The sequence below is a fragment of the Meriones unguiculatus genome, chromosome 12 (assembly GCF_030254825.1).
Source record: "Meriones unguiculatus strain TT.TT164.6M chromosome 12, Bangor_MerUng_6.1, whole genome shotgun sequence".
Lineage (NCBI taxonomy): Eukaryota > Metazoa > Chordata > Mammalia > Rodentia > Muridae > Meriones > Meriones unguiculatus.
The window spans coordinates 44,991,465-45,019,246 of NC_083360.1; the positions used below are offsets into that span (position 1 = coordinate 44,991,465).

The window sequence follows — 27,782 nt, forward strand, 5'->3', positions numbered from 1 at the left end:
ACGTGTGCACGGCCCGGCGCGGGTTCCCGGATGTCGGCCTCCCGCAGACCCCGCCCCGCCCCGCCCCGCGCTCGCTCCGCCCTCTGCGCGCCCCGTTCCGTGCCTTGAGGTTGCGGTCAGCGCGAGCCGCTGCAGCGAGTCGGGGCAGCCCGCGAGCGTGAGGCTGCAGCCCTCTCCTCCCGCCGACGCCTCTGCTCCAACCGCGACTCCGCCCGCCTCGCTCCGGGCCCAGGCCCCGTTGCACCCCGCCCGTCTCCGGACAGCAAGCCGCCGCCGCCGCGTCCCGAGGAACCCACAGCCGCCGCCAGCGCCGCCCGCCGAGCAAGATGGTGAGAGCTCGGCTCCCGGGTCGGGCGAGGGAGGGCCCGAGGCGTTCTCCTCGCTAGAAAATTCCAGAGGCCTGGCCGCTGCGGGTGCGGGGTGCTCGGTCGCTCGCGCGCTCCCCCTCCCCCGGCTCTGCGCGCCCCCGGGCCTCCGCCGGCTGCAAGGCCCTGCCAGCCCCCCGGCCCCTGCGCGCCTCCCCCGAGGCCTCCGCGCGTCCCCCGGCCTCCCGCAAGCCCCGAGACTCGCCGCCCCCGCCCTCCGCGCGCCCCTGGGCCTTGGGGCGCCCGCAGCGCCGCCGCCCCCGGGCTCCCGAGCACCGCTGACCCCGCCGCCTCTCTCGGCCTTTGCCGAACCCCGGCCCCGCGGGGCTGCGCGCTCCCTGCCCTCCTCCACGTGGAGCCCACTTTTCCGCCCCCGGCTTGCTTTCCAGGTTGGGTGTTCTGGGATCCTGTGGAAATGATAGTGTGCGGCAAATGGCGCTTTATGTAAGACCCACTTCTCCGGAGTTGTGCTGCCTCCCACTCACTCCGCATTTTCCAGCAGCGAGCCTTGGCAGGGATCCTTTCCACTTCCCTGCCTTCGCTCGTTTTCGAATTTTATCTCGCTGCTGTTTGCAACCTGGGGGGCTTTTTCTTTTTTCTTTCGCGGCTCGCTTTTCTCTGCATTTGTGGACATGAAAGGGCCAGGGTGTATGTTCGTTAAGACCCAGGTCAGGTTAGTCCCGGAGAAATGCTTATGTTGGTTTGTTAATGTTTTCTTAGTGTTTTTTTTTTTTTTTTAATTTTTATTTTATTACCTTCTTTTGTCCGGTGCTTGTGGTAGTTTTTGAACGATGGCGATTTAAATTTTCCCTTCCTTCCTTTCGTATTAATCCCTAGGTGGAATTCACCATGTAGTGTTTCTCACTGACGCTAGGGGTGTGCCTCCTGCCTGTCACCGTAGCCAAGAAATCTATGACGCCTTTAGCTTGTTGCCTTACTGGTTCTGTAGCTCCGCTTGGCCCTGTTTCCTCTTTGCAATCAAGAATTGTGTTCATAGGAAAACTTAGCCGCACTGCCCGTATGTGTCAGTTATTCAAACACGACATTGGATTGTAACACTTTTTTTTTTTTTTGTAGACGTCTTTGAGCACTTACCAAGGAATTTCAGAATGATTTGTGTTCCTTACACTTTTTAGTTGTGCAGTATCACCTTGTATGTAAGATTTAAATGCTTCAGATGTGGGCTGTTTATAGCGGTTGAAAATCAATTAGGTGGTGGTCAGAGAACGTGAAGTGAAAACATTCAAGTAACTGAGCTTTTATTTAAAATATGGAGTTTATTGGCATCGTCAAGACCAATGTTAGGAGCAGCTTTGATGAATGGTTCATGAGTTTGGAATGTAGAGGAATTTTTTTTGTTTTGTTTTTTAATTTGGGAAGCTGTTCAGATGATTTGGCTCTTTGAAGTACAGAACTTCAGCTTTTCCAGACCATTAAAGCACATTAATACAATTGTAATTTGAAGTTAGGAATTGCACATAATAGTGTTTGTTTTGAGACTGTTTTTCTCTGTAGCCAAGGCTAGCCTGGAGCTCATCGCTTCAGTCTCTGAGATGTGTGCCATCACTTTATATCAGAGTAACCGATGAAAAGGCCAAGTTGTTCAAAATAGGCCTCTCCTCCTTCCTCACTTGCCCTAAGGCAATTATATGCTTTATACTTTGTACCATTTGCAAACCTGCCAAATTGGGCTATCTTATAGCAGCAAAGTAACTGAAGCTAAGAAAATCAGTTTAACTAGGCTCACAAGATGCCTCCACAGGCCAAAGCATGAGCCATCTCTCTGTAGCTTTGAGCACTTAGTGGGACTTTGTAAACATGTTTATTTGAGGTTCAGATTCATTGCAGTTTTTGTGTTTTGTTTTTTTTTTAGTATTTTTAATTTTATGTGGGGAAAGGGTATGTGTACCAGAGTTCAGGTGCTTTAGGAGACCAGAAGAGGGTCAGGTCCTCTTGATTCTGAGTTACGTGGAATCCTACGTGGGTGCTAGGGACCAAACCCAGCTTCTCTGCAAGTTCATTACCTACTCTTGACCACTGAGCCCTCTCTCTCTCCAGCTCTCATTTTTACTTTTTAAAAATTTTTATTAACTTGTACTTTTGGTACTAAAAATTAAGTTTAGGGCCCTTTGTTTAATGTCTTTACCACAGCTCTTCTTCCCTCAGCCCATTGACCTTATTTATTTTTCCTGGATGCCCGGACTGTCCTGAAACTCACTCTGTAGACTCTCTGGACCAGGCTGACCTTCAAACTCATGAGATCCACCTGCCTATGCCTCCAAAGTCCTGGGACTAAAGGCAGTACCACTGCCACCCAATATCCCATTGACTCTTAAATTCCTTATCTTCTTGTGACCCCGTATTTTGTAGTCATTTACAGTATTATCATATTGTATTTTATCATATCTCCCAGGTCATTATTTTTCTGGTCTTTTCAGCTTTCTTTAAAACTTTCACAATTCATACTTGCCTCCTCCCAGTTCTGTCCTCATGTAGGACTGTCTTGGTACGATCCTCACAGTATAGGTTTGTAAATACCAGAACCATGTGCTTAACTTGATTTGGCCATATGGAACATTGATTAAATGAAAATGTGTTGGGCTTACGAGTGTTCTGGCTAATTTTCCAAGTTAAGCCTACATTTCTGGACGAATTCATGACCTTCAGAAAACGAAATGCCTAGTAGGTACCGTGGAATTGCTACGAGCTCTCATAATAGAGCTCGTAGTTTTTATTGTCACCAGTTAATTTAAATGGGAAAGTAAAAGGGTTTGAATTTGTTAAGGGATCTTGTGTAAGTGTGTGTGCACTTGCATGCATGTTCATGTGTCTGCATGGATGCTCGTTCACAGGTCGAAGGTGGGTGTTGGGCACCTTCCTCAGATGCTCACCACCTTATGTTTTTGAAACAGGCTCCCTCACTGAACTTGTGACTTCTGGTTGATCTGTGCTGGCCAGTGAACTCCAGGGATCCTCCTGCCTCATCCCAGCACTGGTGTATGAGTGCTGGGGAAACCAGAACTCCGGCCCTCATCTGAGCCAGCCCTCTAAAGGTTCATTTCTGACAAGTGTTTTATTTGCTGCTTTAAAAGCAGATAATTTCAATTTGGCCTGGTGGCAGATACCTTTAACTCCAGTATTTGGGAGACAGGAGGATAGTTTAAGGCCAGACTGGTCTACCTAGCAAGTTTCAGGTGGTTGGAGTTACCTTCACTTGCTCCACAAGGCAAAGCCTATCCTGCCTTCATTCTATTTGAACTTAAATCTGTTAAGTGTTAAGGATATTGAAAGTTAGGTATAAGATCTGTGAGTACAGAGCATCTAGGAATTTCTCCTGATTCAGATTGTTTATATCTTTGTTGGATTAGATAATATAGATTTGGGCTGTAGAGACATCCCAGTGGGTAAAGGTGCTTTCTCTGACCTGAGTTTGATCTCACATTCACATGCTGTGAGAGAATGCATACCTGAAATTTACCTTTAGACTGGTGTTCGAACCTCCACCATACACACAAAGTCAATACTGTGGATTTTTGTTGTGGGTATGATGTATATAAGCATTGTCTTAGTTTTAAGACAATTTTAATTTTTAAAGAGATCTATTTCTTAATCATTTTTAGCTTTTTATTAAAGTTTCCATTTTCATAAACTGTCAACTTGTTTTATTGTCGGTAGAGTTAAAGTTCATATAAGTTTGGAGGAGACAGTTTCTCCTATCATTTTGTCCCGTTGTAGATGAGAAACTTAAAATGGATTAGGCTGTGAGGTACAGGAGCCTGCTAAGAATCAGTTAGCAGTGCGATGGATGAGCAGTGTTGAAGGACTAAGTGTCTGTTATAGGCAGCAAAGCAGAAGTAAGTCATGTTGGGCCAGGAGAATAAAGCAAGGCTGAGTGTGCACTTCAGCCTTACCAGGTAAAGCAGCAGGGACTCAGTCATACCAACATATTTGTAGACTTTGTTGGTCACTGCTTACCGCTCTCTTTTACAGATATTAAATTAGGTTCTCTTGTAAGTAGGAAAAATAGACAGATGTCAGTAGTTGTGAAAAAGCAGGTGGTGAATGTCGTGAGTAATATAGACAAAGCCTGACAAAAATTGAGCCAAGAATGCAGTGAGTTGGGAATTGGAGAAAGCTTTGTAGAGAATTGTGCTATGTCTGAAAAGATAATTAGGCTTGCTGAGGAGATGTGTGGGCATCTAGGAGCTGTTTCCTACCCTGAAGGTCGGAAGAAAGTGTGTGCTTATATACACATAGATTCTCAAATGTGGATCTGAGACTAGCAGGGTCACTCATCTGGAAACTTGGTGTGCCCTACCCTATGATAGCCTGGCCAAGCAGTTTAGGGTTTTTTAGGTCTTAGGTGATTGTGATGCTGAGAGATTTGAGAGACATTGCCTAGAGACTGTTACTTACCTACATTGGAGTTAGGTCTGATAATCTACTTAGCACTAACAATGTAAACATCAAAGACATGATTATCATCTCTAAGCAAAGTCAATGTGAGTAAGCAAGACAGTGATTATGGGATATGGTGTGTTTAACAGACTAAATTTAGGGTGCTCTAAGAGTGAGCAAGGGGAGAAGCATTTTTAATTCAGATTGGGGTGAGAGTCACAGCCTCCTGGGAGACTCCGAGCTGTCTTAAAAGGACGACGTTGTGACATGCTACAGCTTCCATGATGAGATGTTTTCTGTGCTGAGGTCTTTTTTTTATGTGTGTGTTTGTTCTTTTTTATTTTCGTTTTGTTTTGCTGTTTGTGTCTGTTTAATTTTGGGGGTAGGTTTTAAGGCTAGGTATGAGGGGGTGGGGCAATGAGTGGGACTGGGGTGCATGATGTTAAAGAATCAATAAAAAGTTTAAAAAAAGGGCTTCATCAGGGAGGCAGTCCACACTGGAAGCTGTGTTCACACTCATAGAGGCATGAACACGGAAAACTGTCCAGGGACTGGAGGTGCAGATGGAGTCTAACATGGTTTCATTTAGGATTTTTAAGTTTTATGGGAGTATGATGTGTTCAGTAGATACCATACTTTGATTAAGTATAAATGGTAACTACCTCTGTTAACAGTTGTTTGTTTCACTCCAGTATAACATTCAACATGTCAACACTAGGCATTTATGCTATAAAACAGGTTTTGTGGTAGATGGTTTTGCTTGGCTGTAGGCTAGGTTGGGTCACAGTGATAACTAGGTTAGATTCTTAACTGTGTTTTGCGATTTATGATACTTTGAACTTGTGTACAGTGGGTTTATCAGTCAGTTAACTTCATTGCAAGTTGAGAAATAGCTGTTCATTCAGCATGGCTGTTCAGTAAGGGGTGGGTGGGAGAGAAATGTGAGAAAAATTAGTGCTAGATCTGTAGAGGTGCTTGCATTTCATTTCCTTAAATACATTTGAAGCCATTGCTCTTAAGCATTAGAGTAATTTTTAAGCAGCAGGATGACATTTATTTTTAAGAAAGATTACTTTGTAGTTTGGTTATTTTAATAAGAGGTAAATCTAGATGTGGGAGTTAAATAATTTCATTAAAAGTGGAGCGGTCCCTGGGGAAGTCAATCTGGCGGTTGCTCAGAAAAGTTAAAAGTAGAAGTGCCCAGTGAGTGAGTAAAGGTGTGTGCAGCCTCCAGACACAAGCCTGACATCTGAGTGCCATTTCTGTGGAAGGAGAGAGCCAACTCCATGAAGTAGTCCTCAGACTGCATGTGTGCATGGCAGTATGTGTATATACATATACACACACAGGTAAACATTAAAAAGAACTATCATGTGATCTGGGAGCACTACTCTTGAGTGTATACTGTACATGGCAGAATCTAAAGCAGCGTGTTATAGAGATTCTTATATATGTTTAATGCAGCATTTTTCACTGTAGCTCCCCTGCGTGCTCATCAGCAGGTGAATGAGTAACAAATTGGGGCATATACACACAATGAAGATTTATTCACCTGTAGAGGAGAACAGAATCGTGTTATTTGCAGGGAAGTGGATAGAATTGGAGCTTGTCATGTTAAGCTAACAGCTAGATTTATACTAGTATGTTTCATATGTGGAACAGATTTAAATCAGGGGTTCTCAACCTTCCTGCTGCGATTCTTTAATACAATTCTTCACGTTGTGGTGACCCCAACTGTAAAACTATTTTCATTGCTACTTCATAACTGTAATTTTGGTACTGTTATGAACTGTAATGTAAATATCTGATATGCAGGATATCTGATATGCAACCCCTGTGAAAGGGTCATGCAACACCAAAGGGGTCATAATCTATAGGTCGAGAAACACTGGTTTAAATGAATATGTATGCATACATATATATGGCCTGAATGGAGAAGGGAGACAGTTTGGGAGGAGGAAGGTACTCAGTTAGAAGGAGAAGAGAATTGGCTACAGAGTGAAATACATGAGAAGTATTACAAAGATTCTTCAACTAAAATAAGTAATAAATAGAAAATGACATAAAAATATTTGTAATTTGTCTCAGAAGTATCTTGGAGAGGGTTACTACTACTGTGATGAAACACCATGACAAAAATCAACTTGGAGAGGAAAGGTTTGATTCTGCTGATACTTCTCCATCACTATTCATCATTGAAGGAAGCCAGGGCAGGAACCTGGGGCCAGGAGCTGATGCAGAGTCCATGGAGGGGTGCTGCTTACTGGCTTATTCCTCATGGGTTATTCAGCCTGTTTTCTTACAGCACACAGGACCACTTATCCAGAAGTGGCAATACTCAGAATGGGCTGGGCTCTCAAACAAATCACTAATTGTGAAAATGTCCTACAGGCTTTCTTGCATACAACCCATCTTCTGGAGACATCTTTTTTTTTTTTGGTTGAGTCTCCAGCTTGTGTCAAATTGTCATCAAACTACCTAGCACAGGTAAAGACTGAAAGAATACAGGTGGAAAGGGAGGCTAGATGTGTATACATTTAAGCAGATGAGAGGGTCTGCATTTCATTGGTGGGGAGGAGTGAATTGTACTGACTGGGTAGGTGGTATGTCTAGCTAATTCAAGCACAGGTCTGAGTGCCTTTCAGAGTTTAGCTGTGCTAGAGATTTATGGGGAACATTCCATCTGTCCTCAAGAAACTTAGTTTACCCAGATGCCTGTTTGATCTCTAGTGTTATCATTTGGTAATATTTGTAATAACTGCATTGCAGGCTTCTAAGTTCTGTAGGCCAGAGTATGAAATATTAAATGCCTGCTGCTTTTATTTATTCTTTTGGTTTCTTGCATATCTGATTTACTTTTTATCATACTTCCCCATTATATCCTCCCTTATTTCCTCTGCCTCCCACCAAGCCCCTTACTGATACCAACAAGCCTCCTTCCCTTCTACTACATTTAATTAGGGTTGCCTGCAGCCACTTAATCAGTGTCTGCTATATTGAGGAAAATATATCCTCGTCCCCAGGTGCCCAGAAAGAACTGCTTGTAGCTGTTCATGGAGGGATGGGGCTTTACATGTGTTTTTGGTTAATGTTGTTGGGATTCTCTCTCTCTCTTTTCTTTTTTTATTTTTTGTTTTGTAACACAATCACAATAAAGGTTAGAAGCTGGGCATGTTGATACATACATTCCAACACTGAGCACTCAGGAGGCAGAGGCAGGCAAATCGGAATTCAAGGTCGGCCTGGTCTATATAGTGAGTTCTAGGCCAGAGAGTGCTACGTAGAGAGTGCTTTGTAAGGTATGATGAAAAGTTACTTATAGTAGATGATGGAGAATATGTAAATTATGTGTGCTTATACATTTTCTTTTAGGAATGCATCTCCAGTTCAGAGTGAAGTGGAGTGAAATTATCAGGGACAGTGTTATTATATTAGCTCTGCCTCTGGCTGCCTGCTGTTCTGTGCTATTTCTGCTGCTTATTTTACTTACTCATTTTCCTATTTTTTAATCCACTGCCTTTCTGTGAAGTCTAATTCAGAGGTGGTAGCTATAATGTGGTTTAATTTTAACTAGTCCTGACTTCAGTTCCTGTGTGGCAGCAGTAGGATTATAGGAGCCGAGTAGTTCAGTGTGGTTTTTAATGTGTATCTTAGTGCTGAGGCTGGGAGATTTATGAAGGAAAGCCTGTTAGAGTCCTTGCTGTGTGGAGAAGGCATCACGGGAATAAGTAGAGTATGCAGGCTTGGACCTGTTCCTCCTGGGAAGCCACCAGCCCCAGTACAGGGGTCCTGCTCTCTTGGCTTCTCACAAGCTGTACTTTCAACATACTAATTTGATGCTTAATTTTCAACACAAGACCTCTTCAAGAGGGCCTCTGAGCCCTAACATTTTGCTCCTCTTTTCCAAATTTACCCTTCTGGTGCTAAAAGTCTGCGGAAGTCCAAATCCGCAGTCTCATTTGAACCAGTGAGATTGAGTGCATTTAGTTGTCTATAGAATAGACATTCCCATTTCAAGCTTGTGGCTTTGGTATTTCTTCGAAATGTTTTACTTTGTAACAAGGATGGCTGTTTGCTCTGTTTTCCAGTACTTTGTCACTTAGGTTTCAGACCTCACCGAAATGGCTTTAACTGGATGCACTTCTTTTTAAGGCTTATTTTTGTTTGTACAGCCAGAAGAGAGCCTTGGTTCCCCTGAGGCTGGGATCTGAGCCATTTGATGTGGTTGATGGGAGCTGAACTTGGCTCAGTGTGCACATTGAGCCACCTCTGCAGCCTAACTTTGCATATTTCTACAAGCATTCTGGTTAGGACTACTCAATCACTGAGAAGGTTTAGGCTTTCCTTATAGCTCTCTCCTGAGCCTTCACCTACAGTAATCAGGTTAATCCGTTCACGAAGGCAGGCTTCTCATCGAGTATCTTTTTAAGGTCGTTTGTAATAATACAGTGACAGTGTCAGCCAGGGGCATCCAGACCATCGTATTATGTTGTATATTACGAAGTTTTTTGTAGAAAGTGCTGGCCTGGAATGGTTATACATCTCTGATGGCAATAAGCTAATGACTAATATGGGGTTGGGATTTTGGATTCTGGCTCTTTTTTTTTTCCATTGTGATTGTGAATAAATGTCTTAAGCAGGTTAGACTTTATCTAGGAAAAAGACCACTTGCAATGGAGTCACTGTACATTGTCTGGACATGTAGTAGGGAGTCATTTAACATACTTGGCTTTTCATTCTTTTTTATACTGTTGGACCTTCCAGGAAATTCTTAGGAGTTTTACCTTCGGGGCTAGAGAGATGGCTCAGTGGTTGAGAGCCCTGTCTGCTCATCCAGAGGTCCTGAGTTCAGTTCTCAGCACTCACATGCCAGCTCACAACCATATCTTGGGGAGATCTGATGCTCTCTATTGGCATGGGGGCATGCATGCAGATAGAGCACTCATATATATAATAATAAATTAATCTTAAAAAAAAGTTCTGTCCTCTCGCTTCTGTGGCTATTTTTTTATTTATTTAATTTTTTAATTTTTATTTTTTTAGTTGCTGTTCCTCTGACTGCCATTAGCATTTGTTTCTATACTTTCATCAGTTTGGTCCAGCCTCCCCCCTCCCTCCCTTTTAAGTCACTTTCCTATTTTAAAATCCAATGTCTTATGAAGAAAAAAATCTTTAACATATAACCTAAAGACTCTGTAATTAATTGTGTGTGTGTGTGTGTGTGTGTTTTGAAACAGTTTTTCTGCATGGCCCTGGCTGTCCTGGAACTCACTCTGTAACTCTGTAGACCACGCTGGCTTTGAACTCACAGAGATCCACTGACCGGCTTTATGATTTTTTTTTTTTTTTAAAGATGGTTACTCTTAAGTGAAGATAGTCTGGTCATGTTTTTTTCTCCACTTCACTCTATTCTAAGCTATTAGGCAGTTGTTATGTTCAGTTCACACAGCACTAACTTCTGGAAAACAGATTGGCTTAATACTCTCTATAGACAAAGAAATGAGTGGCATTGTCAGTATATTAATTTTTTTTTTTGTACCGAGTAAGTTGCAGCTGAATCCAGACTATACTAATGTACCTGACAGCAATAAACTACAAAAGGATGTGGTGCCATGCCCAGTGCAGAAGAACACAGTGCACTCTTCCTTTAGTCTGTGTTCTTCCTTGTGACTCAGTTTAGTCATTTATCTACGCCAGAAGAATTCATTGCACAGTTGCTGTAGATATGACCATCTATTCCTTGTTTCTGAGCTTAGCTTTAGCTGGCGCTCACACCCCTTCAGTTATTTATCTGTGCCTTTACGAAGCTGTCTGTTGGACTTATTTTCCAGCACAGATGGAACTGTGTTAGGGTTTTTTGTTTTTATTAGGACTTTGTAGGTGTTGGGGACTGGAACAGGTACACCAGCTTGGCAAGCCCTCCAGACTGGCCCTCAGCTCGGCCATGTTATTTCTAAGGTGTAGTTTTGAGAACACTAAGGCTTTAGGGTTTTTGTGGGGTGGGGTGGGGTGAGGCGGGGTGGGGTGAGGGGTGGGGTGAGGCGGGGTGGGGTGAGGCTTACTATTACTAATACGTTATAGTAACAAAGTATCCCATACTTTAGATCTGGTAAATGCCTTTTAAATCTTTGATCCTTGATCTGTTGTCTCTGTCACAGTTCCTTCTCATACTATTTCTCAAGCCAATGTAATGCTTTGAAATTTTTTACCTTTACTTTCTTCACTCTGTTTATCATGCTGCCTCTAGTTGTGCTCAGGAAAGGAAGGCTGATGGCTTTCTACCTTCAATTAAAAATTATTGCTTCTCTTCTAGATTTAAATTTTAAGCTCCTTTGCATGACATGTATGCCCTGATGCTTAATTTCTTACCGTTCTGAATCTTTAAACAAGGCAGGCTGTTTCTCAAACTTTCCACTTTTTGAAATAAAGTGAACTTTTTTTTTGGAAAAAAACCAAAGGACTTTGTTTGTATTTTCCCCCCCTGTCTGGTTTGCCTTTCTCTTTGTTTGACAAATTCTGTGCCAGTGGCATTTTATGGAAAACTACTCATTCCCAGACAAATTGATGACTAGGTTTGTAAGTAACTTTCACTGCAGCCCATCATGTGTTACAGGATGTTTGTCTGCCTTTCCGTAGTTGTGGGTTCTTCTAGGGCAAAGGATACATTTCTGTAAATCTGCTCCCATGTAGTATTTTCTTATGGGAAGCAGAGATGTAATAGTAAATTATGTTTGTCATCTCTGGCTACGATGACATAAGCCCTGTATGTAATGCCTCTGTAACCCTTCAAGTTGTGCATTAGGCACAATGGGAAAGCCACCATAGAGGAAAGCACTGTTGATTCTGAAAGTTAGAGAAGTGTTTTGCTTAATGATTATTTCATTTTTGAATAGGGAGTTATGTGTAAGAATGTTATTTTTATTTGTAAGTTGTAAACTCTTAAATTTTGGGTCAACTTATACTGTGAATAGGGAGCAGGGCTTGGTGGCGCACACGCCTTTAATCCCAGCACTCTGGGAGGCAGAGGCAGTGGATGGATGCTAGTTTGAGGCTAGTGTAGCCTACAAAGTTCGTCCAGGACAGCCAAGGCTACAAAGAGAAACCCAGTCTCAGAAAACATATATATGATTATTTTTCCTTTAAGCTGATTTTAGCTTTTCTAAACAGTCTAGGAACAACTGGTGAACTGAGAGTATAATTCTAAATGACTACAGTGGTAGAGTTCTTAGCATACAGGAGTCAGGTACCTAGAATGAAGAAGTATTAATAAAACATGCGCTGCAGTAGATCCACCATAGGGTGATGTCTCTGCTTGCCCACTGTGCACCTCATATGTAGCAGTTTGTGATTTTTGCTACATTGATTCTATTCACATTGCTCATATATAAAGTCAAGTGATCCTTTAAGTGCTGAAGAACACTTCAGTCTGTGATGTCATCTCACCGAGTTTCAGGTGAAACTCTGTAAGGTACCTAAGCTACATTCTTGGGCTTGTTTTCCTTTTCTCCCCTCCCTTTATAGCTGCAAAATACCCACTTGGTGATTTATAAAGGTGTGTGTGTGTTTTGGGTTACCCAATATATTTGATGAAAAGCAAGGGTTTTGCTTTTTTTTTTTTTTTTTTTCGAGAACCCAACTACTGAAAAGCAGTATGTAACATGGTCAGGCTTAGTTTTTATAATCTGGTCTCTTGTTTGTCTGTGTGTGTAGGTGATATGTGTTTGTGGACACATGTACCTTAGTTTTCCTGGTGCTCTGATAAAATTCCTCAACATAGGCACAGTGAGGCAGACTGGGCTGCTTTTGGCTCACAGGCACAGTCCATCTTCCAAGAAGTCAAGGCACAGGAGTGCTCAGGAGAAGGGCATGATGCATGCGTGTGTTCAGCCAGCTCCCTCTTTTTATACCACTTGGGAGCTAAGCCTAGAAAGTGGCCCACAGTTTAGGGGTCTTCCTAACTCATTTAATCTCATCCAGGTAATTCTTCACAGGTGCCACCTTATGATTCCAGGCCCTGTCAAGTTAGCAGTCAACACTAGCATTTCATGGCATGTGTGGGGGAGGAACCGAAGTGTGGGTGTATGTGGATGCCAGGGGTTGACATGCATCTTTGCCTGGATTCTTCACCCTACAGATTGGGGCCTGGGGTCTCTTGGTTGAACTTACCTATTTTTCAACGGAGAGAGTCTAGCTAGTCAGTTTGATCCAGGGAACCCCTTTTCCCCTGTCTCTGCCTTTGAAGCACCAGGATCACAGGTTGGTTGTTATGCCTACCAAGTATGTGGGCTTTAGGGAGGTGAACTCCGTTTCTCACTCTGGGGAAGCAAGAGTTTTTGTTTTTGTTTTGTTTTGTTTTTTTCCTTCTCCCTGAGGCATCTCTTTAGCCTGCATAATCTGTTTTTATCTCTGTGTAACCTGGTGTCTGCACAGTATACTAATTATTAAAGTAGAAAATGTATCACCTGGGTATTTTTGGTTACAAGTATCCAGGTGGCTTAAACAATGAGTAATATTTTGTTTCATAGAATAAGAAATTCAGAGCCATAAAGTTGCAGGGTGGTTTAACAGTTGCCCTCTTGACAGTATAGACCTTGCCTCCTGAGCGCTGCCTGTCAGGAGAGGACCACTACCACCTCAGACACTGAGGTGTGGGAAATGATTTCCTCTGCTCCGCTGCCTTTTGTTTTGAGAGGAAAGTCTTTGCTACATTTCTTATAGTAGGCTTTTCCCTTAGGTTTCATTGTTTCCTCAGAAGCTCTTCTACACAAGATAAAGACCCTGTTCCTATCTGAAGGCTAAGTTCTTGTAACCTGGCCCTAGCCTACTTACTGTCACCAAAGGCTAGGCCTGAAAGCACTAGCAGTTACTTGTTTAATACTGTGCTTGATGTTCTGAATGGAGCTCACCGATTACTGATGAGTGAAAGCTATACCTGCCTTTCAGTGCCTTACCGTATTTCATCCTTCCTCTGTGGTCACCCTCTTCATATAAATACGCTGGACCAAAGAGACCAGTACGACAAGCATGTGAAAATTTTGCTGTTGGGAGTATAAACATTACAGTTGTTTGGGAAACAGCCCACCAAATGCTAAACATAGAATCACTATGTGATCTTTGAATTCCGTTTTATAAATGTTCTTCGCATGTTTGTCTGCAACTGGCATCTTTAGCATAGTATTCTTGCAGTGAATCTGTGCCCCATGAATCAGTATAATTAGCTGGGCAAGGTGGTTCATGTCTGTAATAATCTAAGCACTTAGGAGGCTGAACAGGTTTGTGAATTAGAGGTCAATGTGGTAAAGACTGTTTGAGAAAACTAAAAAAGAATGAGTATAATTCTTTTATTGTTGACAATTTTTGTTATATTGGATATTCCACTTTTTATTTATTCATTGGTCAGGTCTTCCTCCTCCCTAAAAATACAAAAAAAAAAAAAAACAAACTAAAAAAAAAATTCTTCATGAATGTTCATAATAACATTATTCAGGGTAGGTAAGAAGTAGAAAGAGTCCCAATGTCTGTTTTGCCAGATGTGTGGGTAAATACACCTTGATGTAGTCATAGGATGACACATTACCAAGCAGTAAAAAGACACACACTGGTTCTTTTCTTTTACTGTGTAGCTCAGGCTGGCTCAAACTGGCAGTCCTCCTGACTCAGCTTCCTAAATTCTGGGACTACAAGGGTGGGGTACCATGCTTGGACAATATATTGGTTTCATGTAGCCATTTGAACAACTAAAGCTGATTGTATTACACAGAGCCAGTTACTTATTGTGTGTGTTTTCATATGTTAGAGCCAGAATAGTTCTAGAGCCTGGAGGTAAAATGGTGCTTCCCATGGATGGTGTGAATGGTGTTTGAGGATTACAAACGTTGAGGGGTGATGGGTTGTGGTGATGGTTGCACAAATCTTTGAGTCTAGTATTGTTACACTTTTGATGGGTTTATGGTGTATGAATAAAAAGCTGGTGTTAGGCCAAGCTTGGCCTGAGCCACAGTTTGTTGACTAATAGGTTAATTTTTTTTTCCCTGTGGGTTGTACTTTCCTTTAATTCTTCTAGTGCTTTTATCATCTGCCTTCTGGATACTACAGATTTTTCATTCAAAATTTAAGTGCTTGTCTTACAGTGTCCTTCTAGGTTCATCTATCATGTGATCCTCCAAACATTAGTGTTCTTTGGTCACTCTCTGTCTTTGTACTTCAGCCCTTGCAGCCATTGGTCAGTGTGGTTTCTACAACTTGGCCTTCTGCTTTATTGTTTTGTTTTGTTTTCTGCTGGAGATTATTTCTTTCAATTGTGATAATTGGTGATGTTATGCCCATGCAATATTCTAGTTTAGGGGTTGATTATATGCATTTTGTGTAAAATTAGAACCAAATACCAAGTTAGTATTGTGGCCAACAGGAAGGGTTGAATAAGACAGTTTCACGTCATACTGTTGACATTTTCTCACTTGTTTGTCAGCACCCCTCACCTGGTGCATGCTGTCTGCTCGCCATGCTTGTGTAGTGATGACTGTTGTGCTAGACAGTCAACATAGCTGTGCTAGTTTAGCCTCTTGGGTATGTTTTCTCAGGTGGGAAAATGCTTTAATAACTTCATGTTTCTCTTGTATAAGACATATAAACTTTTAATGATATATTGTGACAAAGCTGAGCTTTTTATATTTAAATTAAAGTTAGCATACAAAGTCTTGCAAACTGTTTTAGTGCTTTTTCTTTCCACTTCATTCCAACACTTTTTTCTTACCCCCTTATCCCTCCTCTATCCTCTTCAATCTGTTTCCTCTTCCATATCTCATGTATCCTTTTGCTCTACCCTGGGCCCAGCACTCAGGGCTTCCTTTCCAATTTTTTCAGACTTTACCCCACATGTGTACAGACTAGGATCTGCTTATGAGAGGTTGCCATTTGTCATTCAGAAATTAGGTTGCTTTGGTTAGTATTGATTATTTTCTGATTCATGGAATTTACTGGAAATTCCATTTTATTTTATTATACAGTAAATATACACATATGATATGTCTATATCACATTTTCATTGTCCACTTATCTGTGAAGGACACTCCTAGCCTGGTTCTCTTTCTTTGCTCTTCTGAATGTTAGCAGCAAGGAGCATGAATGTGCAAGTCTCCCTGTGATAGCTTAGTTATACCTTGAGGGTATGCTGAGAAGTGTTTTCCTGGGTCATATTATAGTTCTAGTTTTAGTTTTTTGAGATGCTTTCATACTGATTTCTATAATATTGTACTGGTTTGCATTCTGCCAGCAGTGACTAAGGATTCTTCTTTCTTCACATCCTTGCCAACATTTGTTTTTGGGTGTCTTAATGCTAACCAATAATGGGGCAAGGTGGTATGCTCAAAGTGGTTCTAGTTTGCATTTCTCAGGTGACTAGGGATGCTGGACAGTTAAAAAAAATAGGTACTGGTTATTTGTGGGGTTTTCTTTATATTTGGGGGTTTGTGTGTCTATAATTTTAATTAGACCATTTGTTGATTTGATGTTTAATTTCTGTGGCTCTTTAAAAATTCTGGCTATTAGCTGTCTGTCTGGAGTATGGTTAACTAATGATTTTCTCCTGTCTGGAGTATGGTTACTGATGGTTTTCTTCCGTATGCATGGAGTATAGTTACTGACAGTTTTCTCCTGTCTGGAGTATGGTTACTGGCTGTTTCTCTCCTATCCGGTGGTTGTCTGTTAGCTGTTAGAAACTTTACTTTCATGGAGTTCCTTCTGCTTATTCATGTGGCTACTTACATATGCTCTTGGGAAGTTCTTGCCTAAACCTGTATTTTGAAGGGCCTTCCCTCTGTGTTCTTCTAGGGGAGCCAGCATTTCAGGTGTTAAGATAAGGCCTTTGTTCCACACTGAATGGGTGAAAGATCCTACCTAATTTCCTTTTTCTGTCTGGATAGGCAGTTTGCCCAGTACCATTTGTTGAATAATCTTTTTCCACTGCATGTTTTTGACACCTTTCTCAAGAAGTAGGTAGCCATAGCTTTGGTTCTTTTAAAGTCCTGTATTCTGTTCCATTGGTCTGCCCTTTTTTATGCCAGTATCAGGCTGTCTTTGTTACTGTAACCCTTGTATAGTTTGAGATCAGTTATCATAATACTTGCAGCTGTGCTGTTTCTCTTCGCATTTGTTTTTGGATATTCATGGTTTTCTCTGGTTCCATATGAGTTCTTGTTTTTTTTTTGTTTGTTTTGTTTTGTTGTTTGTTTTCTAGTTCTCTGAAGAATGTCATTGGCATTTTGACAGGCATTGCCTAATTTCTTTCTCTGTGAGTTTATTGAGTATTTGAAGGTTGCTTGCTGACTTTCATACATTGACTGCGTTGTACGACTTTACTGAAAGTGGTTATTCAGAGCATTTTGTTGGATCTGTAAGGTCTTTAAACAGAATAGGGTCAGTTTGATTACTTGTTACCCCTTTTATAACTTTCTCCTCTATGTGGCTCTAGTTAAGATTTTGGATACTTCCTTGACTAAGAAAAGAGAGTGGACATCTGTGTTATTGATTCTGGAGGAAATGCTCTTAGTTCTCCATTTAATCTGGTATTGGTTGTTGGCTTATTCTAGAAATCCTTTATTTTGATGTATGTTCCACCTGTTCCTAATGTTTCCAGGACTTTTATCATGAAAGTTAGTTGAACTTTGTCAAGTGCCTTTTCTGCATCCATTGTGATGGATATTTATGACATTTGTTCTAACTTTATGTAATGTATTGCATTTATCAATTTGCCTATGTTGAACTAACCTTGCATTTCAGGGATGTAGTTCACTTGGTCATGATACATGGTCATCTTAAGGTGTTCCTGAATTCAATTTGCAAATATCTTGCTGAGAATATTTGCATCTCTGTTTTTCAGGGAAGTAGATCTGTAGTTTTCTGTTTGTGTTCTCTTTATTTCAGTGGTTCTCAACCAACCTTATATGTTGAGACCCTTTAATACAGTTCCTCATCTTGAGGTGACCTCCCCCAAGCATAAAGTTACTTTTGTTGCTACTTCATAACTGTAATTTTGTTATTGTCATGAATCGTGATGTAAATATCTGTGTTTTTCCATGGGCTTAGGCAACCTCTGGAAGAGTCATTTGATCCCAAAAGGAGTTGGTAACCCACAGGTTGAGAACCACTGCTTGATTTGGTTTTGATTCTGGTTTTGGCATGATTCTGGTTTTGTGAAACTAATTTGAAAGTGATCCTCCCTTTACATTTTGTGGAACAAACTTAGAAGTATTGGCATTACGGTTTTATTAGCTTCAAAATTAGTTTGAATTTTTTCTATTTTTGTATACTTGTTGCTTAACCTTGTTACCCTACCTCCCTGAAGGATAGCTTGGAGAGTAAATGAAATTATGAATGTGAAGTCTCTAACGAGGAGCCAGCAACATCAGTGTAATTTCACATGTCATTTTAATGTTATTTTCATCTCGTAAATGTTTGTCTTCCCCCTTTCCACCCATAATTAATTCAGTTAACTTCTAGACTGTTTTCGATATCTATTAGCTCATTCTATTTTTAAAATGTCTTCATTTAGTTTTAACTTAAAGGTAATAAAGTCAACACATTTGAGGAATCTGAAGGATCTTAGGACTTTGTAAGATTTCCTTTGAAGAGCAGTATCATTGTTTGGAGGCAGCATATGGGAAGCAGCATATGGGAAGGCCAGCAGGTTTTGTCTCTGTGAACTTGGAAGGCTTTCTTGTATAAAAGCTTTTTCTGGGGCTAGAGAGATAGCTCGGTGGTTAAGAGCACTGCCTGCTCTTCCAAAGGACCCAAGTTCAATTCTCAGCATCCACATGGTAGCTCACAACGGTCTGTAATACCAATTCCAAGAGATCTGACACCTTCACATTAATGCACATAAAATTAAACAAATTTTAAATAAAAGTTTTGTTGTATCCAACAATACTAAACATATAGCTTATATATTTGGATTGTATTCTAAAATCCTGACTCTTAAATGCTTGTACAGCGATTACGCATAGTATACTGGTTGCTTTGTAAAACACTGTTTTGGATATAGTACCCAAGCTCTTTGAATTTGTTTACTGTTGAGGTCTTGTTCTTGGGCAAATTGAGGGTTGACACATAGAGGAAACACCTATTTGCGAATGGTCTGTTGAAAGTTCGTCTATAGTGGTTCAGTAGTCAGCATTTTTCCATCAGAATAAAGTTTGACTTCATATTTATGAAAGCATATTTTAGTGATAAGAACATTTAAATGTTTTCTGTATTTTTCTCTAAAGGATATAGTATACAAAGCAAGTGTTTGCTGCTGGGGAGCTTGAAGTGTACTAATATAGTATGTTCTCTAAGAGAACATACTAGAATACATAGAATAATGAATAATAATAATAGAATAATGAATAATAGAATACATAGAAGACATAGAATAATGCCTTCTATTTTTGTATGGCCAATAAATAAGAAAGTATGTGATAGCTGAAGAGGGGGTAGTGGTTAAGGGCTCCTACTGCTTTTCCAGAGGACCAGATTTGATTGATTCCTAGCACCCAAATGGCAGTTAGCCTGTCCCTACAAAGGCACTAGGCATACTTGCAGGCCAAACATGTATACACATTTTTTTTTAAGTATGGGAATTACGTTAGACTAGATTAACAGGCCATTTTGAAAATTTCATCTTCTAAAGTCATTTTAAAAAGACAGTTGACAGCCGGGCAGTGGTGGCGCACCCCTTTAATCTCAGCATTTGGGAGGCAGAGGCAGGTGGATCTCTGAGTTCAACTTCATATGTTTCTTTGTTTTTTGATCAGTATAATGCTAGTTCTTATGCTGGGCATAGTGGCACACACTTTTAGTACATGGTAGGCAGAGGCAGGCAGGTTTCTATGACGCTGGCCTGGTATACGTATTAAGTTCCATGCCAGACAGAGTTGTTTGTCCAAAATCCAGATACATAGTTTATTTTGAACATCAAACAAATGCATTTATTTATTATCAAGTGATCTTGTGAATAAATTGGTCATATTGTACAATGTTTGAATTCTGCAGACTTTCTTGTGTAAGTTTAAAACATGTTAGCTTTAGGAAACCTAGGCCTGTATTTTTCCTAGAACACTCTTTCCCTGCTCTAGTATGGGGAGAGTACATAAATTAAGGAACAGGATGACTTCTTATATAAAGAAAAACTTAGAAGTAAGTTTTAAATGGTGGGCTGTTTCTTAACGTTCTGTTAACATGTTACTAATATTTCAGTTGTACAGGATTTTGAGAATGCAGTTTTACCGAATGGGTGTAATTGATAACAAGGATTTTCTTCTTAACAGTTCATTTTGCAGCCTCGTTAAAGTTTAAGCAGAAATGACAGGAATGTTCTCACTCTGAGCTTTTTATCAAAATAAGTTCATTAGCCTGATGTGTTGGCAACAAGCCTGTAATCCCAGTAGTTAGAGGACTGAGACAGGAGATTCAGGAGTTCAGCATCATCCTTATTTACCTATATAAGAAGTTCAGCCAGCCTGAGCCTTGAAACAGTGTTTCAGAAAAAGAAATAAAACAAACATAGTTCACCCAGCCAGACAACTGAGTGCATTGACAGTCTCTACTATGGGGATTTTTGTGTGTAGAATGTTTATGGTATTAAAAATACTTAAATTATACTTCAGTCAAATGGTTGCATGTCTTAACAAGGACTTACTCTTTGTCAACCATATTACCTAATATGTTTTCTTACCAGTTAAAAAGTATAGTTTATAATTCTGAACATAAATGTGTTAATTTATGCCTCATTTACCTGTTTTGTCATATAAAATAGTTGTTTAATATTCTAAAGATGTTTGGGTGTATCTCATAACTAATTGATTCTTTCTTCCTCCCCCAGGGAAATGAGGCGAGTTACCCTTTGGAAATGTGCTCACACTGTAAGTTGAATATAACAGCAACAGGCATTTGTTTTTCTTATAAATCTGTGTGTAGTGGGAGTACCGTACCTCAGTGGTGTGTACGTACTGTTTTTATATAAAGTATAGCCACATTTAAAATGGAGAATTCATGGAACACACATCCTTTAAGTTACCAGAGTAGGGAATATTTTTAAGAAATAGATTTTGTTATTAATATATGCACAATGTTGTAATTACGGATTAAAACCTCCTCCAAATCTCTGTAGCCTAAGAAAGAGTTCTTTTCAAAGTGAATTTAATCTTTTTTTTTTTTTTTTGGTCGGGTTATTTTTTTCTTGTTGATTCAAGGGTCTTGATTCTTGTTTTGTAATGTTAATTGCTGTACCTAGAATTCCTGAAACTATTGGAGGAAAGGAATTAGAACATGAAAACTGGTATTTTGTGGGCTAGAACTTATCATATAACTGATCAGCTGCCACCTGGCCTGGAGAGTAGAATCTACTTCCATATATTCAGGAAGGAGAAACATGTTAAATTTTTATTTTGTAATTTGAAAGTTGAAAATTTTGGATCCTGATAGAATGGGGAGGGGGTGACTGTCTGAAGACCTGCAGATTTCTTAAAGTCAGTTGTCGGACTGGAGAAGGTGGCTCAGTGGTTAAGAGCACTGACTGCTCTTCCAGAGGTCCCAAGTTCAATTCCCAGCAACCACATGGTGGCTCACAACCATCTGTAATAGAATCTGATGCCCTCCTCTGGTGTGCATGAAAACGGCATTCAAAGAAACACAAACAAATAAATTTTAAAGAAAGTTAGTTGTCAAAGACTTCTTTAGATACTATACATGTTTCTTCATAATTTTGGGCATGTTTTTATTTTTATTTACATTTTATTTATTTGTACATATGTGTGGGTGGGAGTTAAGTGTGTGCCACACTGTCAGTTAGAGAACAGAGGACAACTAACAAGGATTAGTTTTCTCTCTGCACCATACGGGTTCAAAAAGTCCAGATGAGGCAGGTTATTAGACGTGGCAGCAAGCACCTTCACTGGATAAGCAATTTTGCCAGCCCCTTGTCTGTTGTGACCTGTCTGTCCTTGAAGCCAGTTCTCACTGTGTAGCTGTGCCTAGTCTGTTTTTGTTTTTAGACAGGGATTTTCTGTATAGCCTTGGCTGTCCTGGACTTGTGTTGTAGACCAGGCTGGCTTGAACTCATAGAGATCTGCCTGCCTCTGTTCCTCGAGTGCTGGGATTAAACGCATACAGGAGTCAAGGTTCTGTTGCTATGAAGAGACACCGTGACCATGGCAACTCCTAAAAAAGAAAGCATTTAATTGGGGCCTATTACAGTTTTAGATGTTTATTAGTCCATTATCATGGCAGGGGCCATGGAGGTATGCAAGCAGACATGTTGCTGGATAAAGAGCTAAATGTTCTACACCCAGAAGCGCAAGCAGCCGGAAGAGATAATGCTGCTGGGCCTGGCTTACAGCCATACCTCCTAATCCTTTCAAATAGTACCACTCCACTGAAATCTATGCACCTATTAGGGGCCATTCCTATCTATGACCACATCAGGCCTGGTTAGTCTTACTGTGTGTATATGGTGTACATGTGTGGACACATGCCATGGAACATGCATGGAAGTTAGAAAACTGTGGAGTCAGTCAGTTCTCTCCTGTATATATGTGAGTTCCAGGGATTGAACTCCTCTCCTCAGGCCCCTTACTCTGAGTCATTTTGTCAGCCTAGGTCTTAAATTCATATATACATTAGGTGGAAGCTTAATATTTGAAAGGTTGGATGTTAATTTAGAGTTGGAATTGGTTTACTTGAACAGCATGTTGTAGTAAGAGCTTTGAAAGCATTTAGGTCACTTCGTGTGTGCACAGTACTGGCGGTAGCCTGTGTAGGCTGCCTTGTGGAGATTCTTTTCTTGTGGATGGCCCTTTAAGATCACTTTTCTGTCTTAGCGTGTTGTAATTCATGTTAAACCTTGGCAGTTAGAAATTAAATTTTGAAAAATATTTGATGCATAAAATGCACTTATTCTTTCGTACTGTATATTTCATTGATAAAATAACAGCATATGACTCATGTGCTTGGTCATGTTTTTATACTTTATACTTGTTTTATACTTTATACTTGTGTTACTTTAGTCCTGTCTGCCCTGCTATTTACGTACCTGCTCTGCCTGGTTTTCAAATTGTAATTTTGTTCTTTCTGAACAGCTTCATTCTCGGAGTTGACATTTGGTGGTGGTGGGTTTTTTGTTTGTTTGTTTTAATAATCTCTTTTGTAAGCACGATACCTGTCAGTTTTCTAGTTATAGTAGGTCTATTAGTGTGGAAACCACAGTTTCCTTTTTCACTGTCAACAATTGTGAGCATAATTCAGACCATGCTCTGATATTCAGAAAAAACCAGCAGGACTCTGGGCAGCCCGAGTTCTCAAGTGCCACTTTGTTTATGTGAGGTTTGGAAGGTAAAAGTGACCTAGGGTTTGTTTGTAAGAGTCTGGTGTGATTTGTTCTCTTGTGTTGCAATGTTCTGGAGCTAGAAACTTAATGTTCACCTTGTAGCTTCCTGATTTGAGGGTAGGCAGTACTTTATTGATAGTGCAATTTCATAGTATGGCTTATAAATGTTCTTAAAAGTTTATTGTAGTCTTCCTTCCCTCCACTCTTCTTTCTTGCCTACTGTGTCTCTTTTCCCTTCCCGTTTGTCTTCCAGCATTAAAAATCAATGCCTATGGGCTACATCTGTGCAGGGGTTCTAGGTTATCTCCATGGATGGTCCTTGGTTGGAGTATCAGTCTCAGAAAAGACCCCTGTGTCCAGATTTATTAGTTCTGTTGTTCTCCTTGTGGAGCTCCTATCCCCTCCTGGTATTTCTATCTCCCCCTTCTTTCAAAAGATTCCCTGCACTCTGCCCAAAGTTTGGCTATAAGTCTCAGCATCTGCTTTGATACCCTGCAGGGTAGAGTCTTTCATAGGCCCTCTGTAGTAGGCTCCTGTCCTGTTCCCTGTTTTCTCCCTCTTCTGATGCCCATCCTCTTTGCCTTTCTAAATGAGGATTGAGCATCTTACCCAGAGTCCTCTTTCTTGATTAGCTTCTTTAGGTGTACAGATTTTAGTATGTTTATCAGTGTCCAAGTGGGTTCCCTAATAATGGGTACAGGGACTGTCTCTGACATAAACTGATTGGCCTGCTCTTTGATCACCTCCCCCTTAGGGGGGGTGCAGCCATACCAGGCCACATAGGGAGACAATGCAGCCACTCCTGATGAGACCTGATAGACTAGGATCAGATGGAATGGAAGAAGAGGGAAGGAGGATGGGATTGGGAGGGGAAGAAGGAAGGAGCTACAGGTGGATACAAAGTGAATAAACTGTAATTAATAAAAATAAAAAACCCAATGCCTAGACCCAGGTAAGGTGGCATACATCTGTAATGAGCCTTTGGAAGCTGTGGGAGAAGGAGCATCATGAGTTGGAAGTCATAGAATATGTAATGAACCTGTGTCTCAAAAAAACAATAAAAATCTATGGTCTGTCAGCTAACTAATTTGACTTAGTTATTTGTAGCAGAACCCTGCATAGCACAGTAGGCTCAGAGAAGATGTAGATATAGGTGTGCACTTTCAGGGAAATGGAGCAGTGACTGGCTGATTGTGCCAAGTGAGTAGGAGGAAGGAAGGACCCACTACAGAAAAGAAACAGACACAGTGTCTAATGAGTTTTCCTGGCACATAAATAAAGTGCTTTTTAAGAAAGAACCTTAGTAACACCAAGTAGCTATTCAGAAATGTTGGGCGTCAGAAATGAAGAGCATGAACATGATGGGCTGAGCACTTGATATCGGGGAACTAAAACAAAGAAGTGGAGTCTTAGTAATTCATGCATTAAGGACTGATGGTGACCAGGTAGCTAATGTCTTCTTTGAAAGAAGTCAAGACTGTCATGTGAAAGAGCCTTTACAGGAAAGGATTGATTCTTTGGAACTGGAGTGGAGATTGTTGGTAGGTTACCACAGTCTGAAGCTTCCCAGGTTCCCGATCATTCTGCTGTTGACAGTAGAAACATCCCTGGTAGCCCTTGTGTTGTGACTGGTTCTGCTTACTTTCAATACTCTTGCCTTGCAGAGAGTTATGACTTGGGTTTTGCAGGGTTAAAAATCACTCTTTTCAGTTTGAATTCACTTGTACCCTTGTGTTTTGGGGATGTTCTGGGGCCAGTTTGTGCTTTTCTGCTATGTAGCCCAGACTTACCTGTAGTGGTATAGATCCTTGGATTTAAGCTCTTCTGCTTCACCCTCCCATGGACTTGGCTCATAGGCATGTGTCACCACATCTAGCTTAGTAATTCTTGGCTTCCTTTTTTGAAACCTGGTCTCGTGTGTGTATATAAGTGGCCTTGCACTTTCTGTGGAACCAAAGTTGACCATCAGCTTCTGATCCTCCTTCTTGATATTCTGAATACTGGAATTATGGCCCAGTTTATGAGGTGTTGGTGATGCCTGGCCTTTATACATTTGACTGTTACTTGACTAACGGTTTTAAAGTATCTACATTTCAATCTAGAAGTACTGAAAGCCTGCATGAACAATTCCTGTTTTTTAAATTTGTGATATATCTAAAATCTAGCCATTTAGTTTCATTTTTGTTTTTAATTATGTTTATGCCTGGGTCTCTGTGTGCAAGTGTTTGGGGAGGTCAAAAGAGAGTCCCTAAATCTGGAGTTAGAAGAAGTTGTTAGCTACCCGGATGTGGGTACTGGAATCTGGCCAGGTTCTGTGCAAGAGCAGGGAGTGTGCTTTGAGTCATCATCTCCCACCCCATAAAAGTCTGAGCTCTTCAGATGGAAACAGACAGAGGGGATGCACGGGGCTCTCCATGTTATGCTGTACCTCATCAGTCTTTCATATATTGGTAGTAACTGTCTTTGCTTTGTTCACTTGTTAGTTGATCTGTTTTGTGTAGAATATAGGTATTAAACTGCTGGTCTCAGAAGTTGTTTTGTTTTTATTGGTTTATAATACACTCAGTTATATAATAATACATAGTGTACATAGTGATAGGTTTCAGAAATCCATTCCATTAAAATGTATGTGCTATAGTCATATCCCCTTCTCTTATCCTTTTCCTCAGACAATCTTGATTCTACATTCATGACATATATATTAGTTCAAAACTGAGAGGAAACATGGGGTATTTCTCATTCTGGGTTTGAGATATTTTGCTTAGTATTATAACCTCCAGTCAGTCTGTTTTCCTGAAGTTAACATAACTCCATTCTTTCATGAGAGTTCGTTGGGGACATGCTTGGGTGGTGTAGCTGGGTCGCATACTGATGCAGTGGCTTCACTTAGAGACATTACCAGGAGCAGTGTGTGAGAGCCCTGCCCCCACTCCACGTCTTTGCCAGCATTCCATTTTAATTGTTTTAATGACAGTCTGACCGGGGTGCATTGGAGTTCCCTCATAACTACGAATGTTAAACATTTTTTTTTTCCCATGGTTTTTGGCCAGTTTTACTTCATCTTAAAACGTATCTATGCATTTCATTTGCCTAGTTGTTGGTTAGGTTGTTTGATGTCTATATTTGCCATTTTGTTTGTTGAGTTCTTCATTTTAGATATTTACTTCTGTGAGGCATATAGCTAGCAAAGCTTTTCATCCATGATTGCTGTTTGGAGTGTTTGTTTGTTTGTGTTTTTAAGACAGGGTTTCTCTCTGTAGCTTTGCCTGTTCTGGACTCACTTTGAACTCACAGAGATCTGCCTGCCTCAGCCTCCCTGAGTACTGGGATTAAAGGTGTGTACCACCACGCCTGGCTTGAAATAATTTTTTTAATTAATAGTTTTTCTTTTTCTGGCCAGCTTGCTTCATAGCTATATTCATTCTCTAGTGGAGAGGCTAGTTATAGAAAAATTAGTATTTATTGTCCAAATTGTAACTGTTACTTGTGGTTAGTAATTTGCATTATTATAATAATCACACCAGTTTGGATAAATGCTTAGTTACTGCAGAATAAGCCAAATAACAGTAGCAACATCATTTAGAATTGTTTCTCCCCAAGCTCATCCAGATATCATTAGTAACTAGAGTAGAGACAATAGGCCAAACTTGCAGTATTTGTAGGTTTTGTTGGCACAGAGAAATCATTTTAGTTTTCCATTTGTTTACTTATTTCGTGGATATATATATATATATATATATATATGTGCTTGCCTATGTCTCTGCCAATGCTTCTGCCTGTCTGCCTGTCTGCCTATAGGTCAGATGACCAGTTCAGGGAATCTTTCTCTCCTTTCATGCACGTTGTAGTTGGAAGTCAAAATATCTCAGTTTTGAAGCTCATCTGAAGGTGCCCAATGACACTTTCTTTGTGCTGGAGAGCTGGCTCAGCAGTTAAGAGTACATATTTCTTGTGGAACATTGGAGGTCCCAGCATTCAAACCAGGAATGTAAAAACTGTCTTTAACTCCAGATCCAGGGTCTCCAGCCCCTTACTTCGGACCTCCCAGGGCATTGTACACAGACTTAAACGGAATGTAAGGAAGGAGGGGAGAGAGAGATAAGACAGGATGTTAAACTTAACATCCTTGGTCTTAAAGTCATTAAATGCACTAAAAGAAGGGCAGTGATAATTGCCTTCAAAGGACATAATATATCAAGAGATAGGAGGCCATGACAGAAGCAGTGATCTGAATATGTTGGTGTCTGAAGGGAAAGAGAGCTTCCCTTTAAGACCTGGAGAGGAACTTCATAGAGTGAGGAAGAGTGGAAAGGAAATTTGGAGAGAGGGAGAGAAGAAAGTGGGAGAAGGGAGGAGAAAGGGGCAGAGGACAAACTGAGATGAAGCAGTGGGGAAGTCTGAATAATCTAGAGAGCCTGGAGGAGCTACGTCCTGGGTCCTGGTTAGGACCATAAATGGGGGTTGCTGCTGCAGGGAGGTGTGGCCTTCTACAAGTGACTACTGTCTTATAGGGACAGGCCCATGTTCTAACAAAAGTGAAATCAGGATTGCCCATTTATGGTGTATCATTCTGCCAAACCAAACTTTGTCTGCCTTGAAGTGTTTCTGTATGCCGCAGTAACCTTACTGCGGCATACAGAATCACTTCGCATTTCTTTCCT

At 40.8% G+C, this 27,782-nt stretch overlaps 1 protein-coding gene across 1 annotated transcript in view; it reads left to right on the forward strand.

The window, feature by feature from the left end:
* The first annotated feature begins 42 nt into the window (after nucleotides 1–42).
* Ppp3r1 (protein phosphatase 3 regulatory subunit B, alpha) overlaps nucleotides 43–27,782 on the forward strand; it is a 37,627-nt gene continuing 9,887 nt past the window's right edge. Inside the window, exons 1-2 of the mRNA XM_021654145.2 lie at nucleotides 43–329; nucleotides 20,620–20,659. Coding sequence (XP_021509820.1) covers nucleotides 327–329; nucleotides 20,620–20,659 — 43 coding nt within the window. The 5' untranslated portion in view covers nucleotides 43–326. The remainder of the gene's footprint in view (nucleotides 330–20,619; nucleotides 20,660–27,782) is intronic.